This window comes from Gastrolobium bilobum, unplaced genomic scaffold, assembly GCF_033153095.1.
Source record: "Gastrolobium bilobum isolate Gb01-03AN ecotype WA unplaced genomic scaffold, APGP_CSIRO_Gbil_v1 utg1359, whole genome shotgun sequence".
Lineage (NCBI taxonomy): Eukaryota > Viridiplantae > Streptophyta > Magnoliopsida > Fabales > Fabaceae > Gastrolobium > Gastrolobium bilobum.
In genome coordinates this window covers 337,031-348,198 of record NW_026897797.1, presented here as the reverse complement: position 1 = coordinate 348,198, position 11,168 = coordinate 337,031, and the positions used below count along the sequence as shown (strand labels likewise).

The 11,168-nt window shown below is 35.6% G+C and overlaps 2 protein-coding genes and 1 long non-coding RNA gene across 3 annotated transcripts; all 3 read right to left on the bottom strand.

Annotated features, from left to right (window-relative positions):
- LOC133310398 (serine/threonine-protein kinase-like protein ACR4) lies at nt 1-2,862 on the bottom strand. Its single transcript, XM_061511329.1, has one exon. It carries the CDS (start codon nt 2,860-2,862, stop codon nt 91-93), a length of 2,772 nt encoding a protein of 923 aa, XP_061367313.1. The 3' UTR covers nt 1-90.
- Nucleotides 2,863-7,396: 4,534 nt separating this feature from the next.
- LOC133310378 (uncharacterized) lies at nt 7,397-8,449 on the bottom strand. The gene is made up of 3 exons (XR_009751451.1): nt 8,344-8,449; nt 8,052-8,256; nt 7,397-7,533 (listed from the first exon to the last, which is right to left on the bottom strand). It is a non-coding gene; the product is annotated as an uncharacterized LOC133310378 (long non-coding RNA).
- A 487-nt stretch (nt 8,450-8,936) lies between these two features.
- LOC133310376 (uncharacterized) lies at nt 8,937-10,109 on the bottom strand. The gene is made up of 3 exons (XM_061511292.1): nt 9,218-10,109; nt 9,053-9,159; nt 8,937-8,984 (listed from the first exon to the last, which is right to left on the bottom strand). Exons 1-3 carry the CDS (start codon nt 10,107-10,109, stop codon nt 8,937-8,939), a joined length of 1,047 nt encoding a protein of 348 aa, XP_061367276.1.
- Nucleotides 10,110-11,168: the final 1,059 nt, after the last annotated feature.

Below are 11,168 nucleotides of genomic sequence, written 5' to 3'. Positions count from 1 at the left end.
TGTAAACTGTAATAACATTGGCAGTAGCAGCAGCATTCTATCCCAATAATATATATAAACCTTATTTTCCTCAAAGATTAGCTTCATAGGTTAGAAGTTGTGTTGCAAGAAGAGCCTCTCTTGAGGAGATGCAGGACCAATCTCTTCCTCAAGACTTCTCAAAACATCACCACCACCACCACCACCTCCAACATTGTTGCTCAAGTTCTTACCTTCTGCATTTTTCCCATCAACATCAGCCTCTGAGCCTGATGACTTTCTCCTTTGAGAAGAAGTAACACTTGGGAAAGTTATCCATGAGGGTGCTCTAAACTCAAACCTCTGATCCTCAGTTTCTGCCACATCATTTTCTGAAGCTGACCTGTTTGAAGATCTTTGAGATGATTTCTTGTGCAATCTGTTACTTCCCAAAACCACCTCAGTTGGCAAAATTGGCTGCTCAATGCAAGGACTACCCATTAACTGTGCAAGAGCTCTCTCCAAAGCTGTTGTCACTTTGTCCATTGAAGGCCTATCCTTCCCTCTCATTCTCACACTTTTACAAGCCACAATAGCAATCCTTTTCAAGGCTTCAAGATCAGGAGGAGGTTTCAAAACTGGGTCCAGAATTGCAGCTATATCTCCTGACTTAATAAGAGGCACTGCCCATTGAACTATGTTCCCTTCTTCATATTGCATGTCAATGGCTTTTCTACCACTTAAGATTTCCAAAAGTAGAACACCAAAGCTGTAGACATCAGATTTTGTGGTGAGATAATGAAGCCTGTAGTATTCAGGATCAAGATAACCAAGAGTACCAGCTGGTAACTCAGCTAGTGGGGAGCTACTATCTGCAGGACCAAGCAATGACAAACCAAAATCAGCCACTCTGGCATTGTGTTCTTCATCAATGAGGATGTTTGAAGACTTGATGTCTCGATGAATCACAGGTGGGCAAGCATAGCCATGCAAATATTCAATTCCACGAGCTGCTTGGACTGCAATTGTTACCCTTCTAACCCAATCCAATTGCTCTTTCAACTCTTTGTTTTTAACATGGAGATGTTGATGCAAAGAACCATGAGCCATGTACTCATAAACAAGAAGTCTTTCTCCACCTTCTTCACAATAGCCTAAAAGATTGAGCAAATGGGCATGGTTCAACCTAGAGAGCAAGTCAAGCTCTGTGTGAAACTCTTTGGAATTCTTCTGCATGTTGGGAGACATTATGGCCCTTTTAACAGCAACAACAGTCCCATCTCTGAGAACCCCTTTGAACACACACGAAAAACTTCCCTTTCCCACTATGGATTCTTCATTGAATCCACCAGTTGCTCTTTCAAGCTCCTCATAGGTGAACATCTGTGCCCTCCTAAACTTGAACTCCTCCAAGTCCGGGCGGATCTTGCTGTTTTCCTTTTGGAGTGAAGAACTCCCGTTAAGTTTCTTCACCTTTGACCCTCTCACTGAACATTCACAATCTCTTAGCTTGTAGCGAACATACAAAACTGCGGTTATACATACAATAATAACTATCAAAACTGCAAAAGCTATCTCAACAATAACAACTGGCAACTGCAGAGACCAAAATCTTTCATTTTTCTTCCCAGTGGCAGCATTGGAATAAGAAGAGGAGCAGTTGGAGAAGCATACCGATGAGGAACAAATAGAACAATTATATTCACATACTCTGTCAGATTTCAAATTGCATCCACTTTTCTGATACATTTCATCAGGACAAACACCACTGCAGGGAATGCAAATGTGAGAATCTGGGGACTTGCAAAGACTCTTCTGCTGATCCTGGTCAATTTCATAGTAACCAGGAGGACATGGAGTAAACCTGCACATTCTTGGTGACACAGCCACTGGTAGAGAGGTAGGGAAGCCAACACCCCAACAAACAGGAAGAAGAGATTTCTCAGCAAGTATTCCACAGGTAAAATAATTACCAGCAGCAATCTCAAATGCCTTAATCTCACTAGGAACTGGTGTGCTTGCTTTTAAACTATAGCCCCAGCAAATCACACCACGATCATAGCTCTTAATGCCACAAGCATGGAACCTTCCTCCCACTACAGAAAGCATTGGATCATTTGGAGCCAAATCAACTTTACCTTGTGCTTGTCCTGAATGTATCAATGAAATTTCCTCCTCCATATCCAAGCTCCTTCCCCAACAAACAGCTCTAGAATTCACCCCTTCTAAGATTCCACACACATGATACCCACCAGCAGAGACCTTCTGGAATCTCATGCCTTGAGGAATCAAATTAATAACCTGGCTACTAGTCTCATCTCCCCAGCAGAACACAGTCCTATTCTGGGAAAATAAGCCACAATTGAATTCAGAACCTGCTGAGATTGATTGAATCTGCCCATCAAACACATAGTTCTTGGTCATGTTGTAGCCCCAACAATCAACAAAAGAAGTGTTCCTGTGTCTTCCCGTCAAGGGTTTCCTCAATCCACAAACATGATAATCCCCAGCACTAATTTCTAGGTACTGAGCATCCTTAACCATAGGTTGAGGCACACCCATTTCTATATGGTTACTGCTACCCCAGCAATATGGTTGACTAGAACTCATTAAAAGCCCACAGACAAAGCCATCACCAGCGGTTAGACCAAGGAATGTGAAATGGGAAGGTGTTCCATAAATTATGGCTGAGTTCAATCCATAACAGGTCACTGTATGCGATCCATCAGATTTCAAACCACAAAAAACAGCACCTTTATCGCCATAAGAGATGGCAATGGAAGACATGGAACCGAGACTTGAAACTGGCAACCAAAAGCATGAGAAAACCACAATCCCAAATAGAACAGGCCATGGGTTCATATTCAAATTGTAGATTAAGAATTGTCTTACTGAGAACCCCATTATACCGAGACACACAGAAACTATATTATATAGAAAAAAGGTAGAATCTTTACCAATAATGTTTGGTTGGACAACATAGATTCTGGCTCCCACCTTTCCTTTGAGATTCTTATTGACTATTCAGCAAGAAACCCAGTTGGCAGTGCAGTTTAAAGGGGAGAGCAGGTCTTAAAAACTTCATCTAACGAACCAAAACACCATTTTCTCACGATTCTTCACAATTTTCATGGATAACAAGCCATGCAGGGAGAAGAGGCCCCCCAAAAAAAAAATGGCGGTGTCAAATAGCAAGCGAAATCAGAATCTTCATTCTGGATAAAAAAGCAAGGAATTTTATTGGATCTTCTGTCCGCTTTCAATGCTTAAAAGAGAAAATTCCATGTTTTTTTTTTTTTTTTTTATGGTTTGGCAAAAGAGATAAACTGAACAAGAAGAAAAGCTAGCTACCTCCATCAAGTGTTTTCAATTGTTCAGAAATAAAGAAACTGACTTTTTAACTTACTAGATCAACAGAGGGAGTTATGGAAAGCCACATTTTGTAAAAGTTGGCAGAAACTCTTATGTTCCACCGCTTTTTGCAGCATGGTGGTATATATGTTTGGGGTGGAAGAGATGTGAATTGCTTGAAAACAACTCAGAATGGAGATAGATGGACTGTGTTGAAGGTGTTTGCAGGATACTGCGGTTACAGGAAAGAACTGAAAGTGAGGGACAAGGTGCATTGAATGATACAAAACTGCAACTTCTGAAAATGGGCGAAGTGTAGGTAAACGCATTAAATGATATAGTTAATGCATTTTGAGCTTTTCATGCCTGCTTTCCCGAATTTTACTTTCATGAATTGAGGTATATTTTATCAACTCTAAACATTGCATTTGAACAATGTAACGCCTCACACCGTCCCTAATCCATTTGAATTCTTTATTTTCCTGGGTTTGTGTGTGGCTAATGGAGTTTGTTTTCTCATCATGCACCATTGCTGCTATCTTTGACTGTTTCACATGAACTTTCTTTTATGTAGTTTATATAGGGTTTTATTTTACTTACGTAACATAATAAAAAATTTGTGTGTTATCCATACTTCGACTTCCGTGTTTTTTTTATTTATAAATAAAGTACTTCGACTTCCGTGTTTTTTTTATTTATAAATAAAGTGGACGAGTCCCATTATTTATTTTAGGGATTTGATTTTCTCATTTTAAATGAGAATTCAATTCTCATGTTGTAAAGATAAAAAACATGTGGGACCCAAGTGTTAGAAAAAATTATATGTAGGACCCATGTCAGCACGGAAATCGAAGGGTGTATAGGAAAATTTGAATTCTCATGTTAAATGAGAATTATAAAACCCTTTGTTTTATGTACAAGAGACAAGGTTTCTCTTACGTGACATAAGAGAAATAAAACCCTTTTTATATATGACTTTTTTTAGTCATAAAGTTTTAAAAAAATTAATGTTTTATTGTTAGGGTTTGTTTTTTTTGTAGTTACTGCAGATAAGTTATCTGCATTAAGCCCAATACGACGTCGTTTTAGGGCGGAAATCATGATATTTTTGTAATTTTAATTTATTTCATGATTATAGTAGTCTTTATATTTTAAATTTTTTAAGATTTCAATACCAAAATGACATCATTTTGAAAATAAATGCAAATAACTTATCTGCGTTAACTGCAGAAATATTTTTCCCTTATTGTTATTATAAAAATAGATACAATTTTTTAAGGTTTTTTTTCTCTTACATTTTTCTGGTATAAATTTTGATTGTTACATTAAGACTTGCCTGCAAGAACCGAAGTTATGTATCTGTAAGAAATTATAGAAACAAATACACTCCTAGACTTTCATGATGGATAATGAGTTAGTTGAGATGAACCTTCCAAAACTCATAGTGCAACTAACTGAAGACACATCTTACTAAATAAGGAAAAAAGAGAGAGCAGCATTCAAGAGTAACCACATGTTGTATATATATAGTATTAACGTTCACAATACGGTCTCCATTGAGTCTCCCCCAAGAGAGACTGAGAAAAACACTTTTGCCTGATTAGTTTACAGTCTTAAAGACTCCAGTTTCATCCCTCACGTTTGAAACACTAAATTATGGTGGAAGATCACTATTAACCACAATCTTAAGATAGAAATAGCACACATTGATTATGACCTTTGAGAATTGTGGGGCCTTCAATAAGCAAATCATCTTGCAAATTTGGCTAACTAATTAATCTTAAAGTTTAACGAATCGTATCTAGGATCATATGTTAATTGCGTTAATTAATCCTAATATTCTACCATGTAAGTTTGCTGGAGCTTTAAACTGCTTAGTCAATTACTGGGGTCCGGAAGCAGTCTATTTAGCTGGTCTTCAAGTCCTATAGCAACACCAACACATACCCAATCTTCTTTTTCAAATGAAATAGTTTCAGTTTGTTGCAATAATAATAATAATGGAAAAGTTCATCAATGCTCCTGTGGTTTGCTTCAGAATCATCTATGCTCCTGTGATTTTTTTTGTATCACATATGCCCCTGTGCTTTGTAAAAAAAAAAAAAACCACGGGCACATGTGATAAAAAACATACCCTTTTGCAAAGCACAGAGAGATATGTGATAGAAAAAAAACCACAGGAACATAGGTGATTTTGAAGCAAACCAAAGGGGCATTGGTGAACTTTTCCCTAATAATAAATAGAGATAAATTATTCTGCCTACTTTTATTTCAATTTTATCTAATGGGCTTGTCTAGGGCAGCCGCAAACTGGAATAAATCACCTTGCAAAAACGTATTGTTTTTTCTAAGTAGTTAATGAAAAAATAATAAATACTATTTTGATTACTTAATGTGTGTTTTAAAGCATCCGTAAACAAAATTCTTTCATTTTGGTCGCCATGAACTAAAATACTATTTTTACCCTAACATTGTGCCTCGAGCCCACAAATATAATAACTTGATCGAGAAGGTAGTCATTGACCAAGAATCATGCTATAAGACTTGCAGTATAGCTGAAGTGGTTAAAATGCGTGAAAATCGTAGTAAAATTGATGAATTCAAGGTACGGAAATTAATGACTTCTTAGTAGCTAGGAATATAACTTCATTTTGATGATAAAACAAGGGAAATACCACAATAACGTTACAGGAGAAAACAAAAATTTTCATCAGAAACAATAATATGGAGAGAGAGAAATTAACTGGTGAAACCCACCAGTTTATTGTGTCTGCAAGAAACTTGTTTTTTTTTTATCCTGTAACAGTATATATATAAAGCCCATAAAACAATCATTTGATTGATTATTAATTCAAAGCCAACACCTAAAATATTTTGCACTTTTTGGGGCAAAATTTAATTATTGTTCAATAATCAATTGACTGATTTCTTTAAATTATTATCCCTTGACACATTTATGATTCTTGTTCTATAAGCATGGAAGACAGACTCTTGTCATGAATCCTTTTTCCGCATCATATAATTTCAAAGTTATAGGGCATAGATTCGTATACCAACAACAGTTGCTGTGGCAATCGAAAGTGACTTAAATTTGCTGTTTCCTTATTATCTAAGTAAGAGTACGTGTATGACCACTCCCCATTGGGGACTATTCTTGCAAAATATCTGTTTACATAGAAAGAATCTAGTTGAAAGGATTTCACTGACATGTATAAGTTACAACTGTGTCTGAACTCAAGATATCCTGCAAAGTTTTCAATACTCAAAATGCCCCAAATGGACTGATGACATTAATCTAAGGTAAATTCTACGATAAATAATCGGATCCACATAAATCTACTAGTAGAAAGAGTTTCTCAAAGGCCAGTACACCTTAGAACAGAAACAATAATTTCTATCATTTCTTAATTCTTAATACCAAGAACTTTATATGGTTGACTTAAATAAAACCTACCTGAAAGGCTACCTTACATTTTTTATTTTCGGTGAGTATAATTCTTCCAAAAGAAAAAAGCAACCTGCAGCTAGTCAACATGATTAAAAGAAGGGAAATATAATTCTTCTGTTGCTGCAAAAAAATACTTCTGCAGCAACACATAACAATGCCAAGATATGACATTGGATCCTGGCTTTTTTTTTTTTTTAAAAAAAAAAAAAACCAGTGGGTCCCATTTTTCTGTGTCTGCTGCACTAAAAAAAGATCTGTAGTCGCTGTAAAAAATAGCGACCCTTAAAAGAATCATCTTAAATTTAAATTAATAATATTAGACATTCAGGGCCAAGTTGCCTCAGAATATAGTCCACATGCAGAAACTAAGCTGCAAAAAAAAGCTAACAGCAACAACAAAATACAAAGTTCTCATGAGGGATTTGATGTATATTGATTTCTAATGTCTGTTTTATATGTTTTGAAAGCACAATAGCATACAAAACAATATTCGAAGTGATTCTGCACTTACAACCATCCAAGTCCAACCCAAGAATTTAAGTTTTCGATTTACAGAAAGAATATAATTGCAAGTCATGAGAAAGGGTTATCTCCAAACTTTCAGATAATCTAATATAAAAGTTCGATTTCAAGACCTATCTCAATATTCCTTGTGGTTCTCAAAACCAGATGAAGTGATAGTTTATACCTACTAAATGTCATTCTTCCCCTTGGATTCATTGAAAAATCTGGAACTCATGCCTTCAAATGTAGTGCACAAGCACACCATTAAATCACTGGACAAGAAAAACAAAATCATAAAATGTGGTAGCATCAAACAAATAGAAGAGAACTTCTCAATCAAAGAACTTTCTTTTTAAGTTAACAAATAAGTTAATAGCATCTAAAGTAAAGCATGCTGCATGCAGAAAGCCTTCCCACAAGCCAGGCATACCTATGTAAGGTAGGTAACTAGGAATGCAAGAGTAAAAGTGAACGAGTTAGCCTTTATGAAGAAGGCAAAAGGGAAAGTTAGAAGGTGTATCAATTTGGCTAAGACCTAAGAGGATCTAATTTAGATTTAAACAGATCAATCCTGTGGCTTCAATTTGGAGCATTTAGAAGGTTTTGAGTAGTAATAACAAAGTTCAGTTGAGGTTTAAATTTGCAAATATAAAATCACGTTAAACCATTCTCATCACATCATTAAAGACACTGAATGCTGCAAAAAAATTGAATAAAAAGGTTTACTTTTAGGTTATGTTATTTATTGTATTTAATGCTGTAATAATACACCAGAAGATTGTAAAAGCACCTTGGAGATTAGCCGCAGGGATCTTCTAGGCTGGAATGTTACAGCAATATTCTTCATGCTTCTTAAAAATTTTGCGGCAGGTTTATCACTGGAACCTTGAACGTCGGAGTCTATGTGTTTCCTCTTTCTGCGAAGTTTCATTTTAGATTCCTGATCATCACGGTCATGGCCAGCCTTCTTAAGTGGGTCATCAAATTGGGAGCATCTGCAAGAATCACATTATGAATATGCTAAAATCAGTTGTATAAAAGCTTAAAGAACGCTCAAAAATGTTTCTGAGAAGAGTAATTACTCTGAACTCTCCCTTCCATTAACAATCTTGCCAATCTCCTGCAAATAACATGATATTTTATATACTTAACACAAGTGAATTCACAAAAACAAAACAAATATTAGGCACATGTGAGCAGTAAGCCAATAAGCTTGTAAAGGACCCTCAGAACTGTTTAGCAACTGTCAATAATACATGAAATCTATATTCTTTTCCCTCACAAACCCTATACCTTATCACCTTCTCCAACACACACAAACATGACAGGTCAAAAGTTGCATTCACATGTGTGTTACAATGGATTAAAAAAGGACTATTCTAAAAATAGAGGACAAAACACAAAAGTTTCGAGAGCTCTTACATTAGAAAACAGCCAGCAAATAATGAGATAATACAATAGCACATAAATACTGATCAAAGTACGATGAAAGAGATACCAATTTGACTAATAAGAACCCTACTCTGATTTGAAAGATTTCAAAATCTGAAAGTCTTCAAGAAGTAGCATAAGTCAGGCAATAGCATTTAGTAATAATATGAATAATGTAATAATGAGATTAATTTCACATTTATTAATAATATGCATAATAAACCAAGTACTAAATCAGATGATTTTAATGATTTAGCCATATGAAATCACTCACAAATGGAAACCCTTCTAACTGAAAAGAAAAAGGAAAAAATTTGAAAAAGTGTACATACATCTGGAAGGCTAGAGAAAGCACTATACCCATTCTTCAGTTAGTGATGGGAGATTCTTCCCATCAGTATCCAAATTAATCTTGCTTGAGTTGACTAGTCTATCCAGTTTTGCATCAAAAGTGTTCCTAGGATCATCTAAATTCAGGAATCCATCACTTTCACAGAGTGAAAGTGGTGCATATTTATGACAAACTTGCAACTTCTGAAATTGGCAGCTCCAAAGAACCACTTAATGAAGCTTCAGGACACATCATACCAGCATTCACAGAGCAAGAACCATTTAGCATAACACAATCCTCAGAAATTTCATTATCAGGCTTTGATTTTTGACGCTTTAGTGTGTCAGGATCTGACAATGACATGTCAACAGAACCACATATTGACTTGATGAATGGAGTATCAGTAGCATCTGAATCAAGGATTTTCTTAGACGCATCTTTAGCACAAGATTCAGAACCAGAAATATAATTGTTTGCTGCACCATAACTAACTTCAGCTGAGACAGTCGATTGATTTTCCTTTACATTTTTGGCATCATTTATGGTTATGCTGCATGGAGTTAATGAATCATATATTGAAGGACTGCCACCTTTATTCTGTTGATCTAACCCTGTAACAACATCTTTGGCCAATTTCAAGTTTGAGGAAGATTTGGTCTGTCCATTATGATCATCAATTTGGCCAGAATTTATATTCCATAAAAATGAACTTTCCCCTCGGGTAGAACACTCTCCTAAGCAACCGATATGCTGCCAAAGACTCCTGGATTCTTTTCTAAACACATTCTCACTCGCACAAACCTCATTTCTAAACCTGTTAGTCCAATCTGATGGGGACCAATTTAAATCAACATGAAGATTAATTCCCTCCTCTGAACGGACATAAAACTCAAAAGAACTTGAAGGAGCTTCAGTAATTGATTTTACTGAAGAAGTAATACCTTTTTCTGCTGAAGATACACCCGTTTCTACAGCTACACATTTATTTTGGTGAGAATCGTGTATTGTGTCGTCTCTTATAGTGCCAGAATGAATATCAAAGCTTCTTGCAGGCAACTTGTTCTTCTTCAAAGCTCCTTGATACATTGTATACCCAAATCCCTCCTGAATGTGATGAACATGACTACATAAACACATGTTCCAAATGATTGTACCAAGAAAACAAAAAAGGCAATTAGAGATGAAATGACTCAGAATCCACATCATCTTTCCTCACTCGTATATGCATATATGATATATGTATGGTAACAAGCATAATATGTACTGTCCAATCCGTAGTATTAACTTATTTAAGAATTAGATCACATGCATAGTTTTAGATTGCAAACAACTATGTAAACCATGAATGACTGAAACTTTTATTATCTTACTCTCTATGATAAAATATTATTCCATTCCATTAATATGTGCAAAAGAACCACTCCAGCAACTCTTATAAAATTGCTTCATGATATTTAAAAAAAACAAAGAAGAAAAGATTCATTAGAGATTTGCAATATGAAGCGTGAAGGGCAGATACACATTTTAAATCAGTAAGTAATAAACATCTTTTTCAGCGACCACTATTGTCTAAATTGGGACAGATTTAATCAGGAAGACCTACATGGCATATTCCCAGTTCAGATAAATTCATTAAATCTATCAAATGCTTTCTACAATTCCATGAACTTTGTTAATACAACAGAAGTATGTCAAAAAAAAAAAAAGCAAGTATTGACATTTCTTGAAATGCTCTAAATATGATGTAGCTACACTAATAAACAGCATCTATAAGTGAATGTATGAAAAAGTTTACCCTTATTGGCAAGTGATTGATTTACATCATTTGTAGGACCTCCTCATCAAAGCATGTCATTATAATCTAATTATGCTATCCCCAACTAAAACTTCTGAGATTAAATTCTAGAATCACAAAGAAGGAAACTCGTGAGCGGAAGATTAGAGAAGCTAACTTGGAAACAGAATGTGTTAGAGATATAAATCAAAAACATTTTAATGGGGATTCAATTAACAGTTTTAAGATTTCAGAATAAATGGTCCCTTGACTTGTTATTAGACTAGACCAAGAGTTTGATCCATGCCAGTGCCACCCCATTTTCCATATCAAACTAGACTAAGGCAATAAATAAGCATGGACCGGGGGGA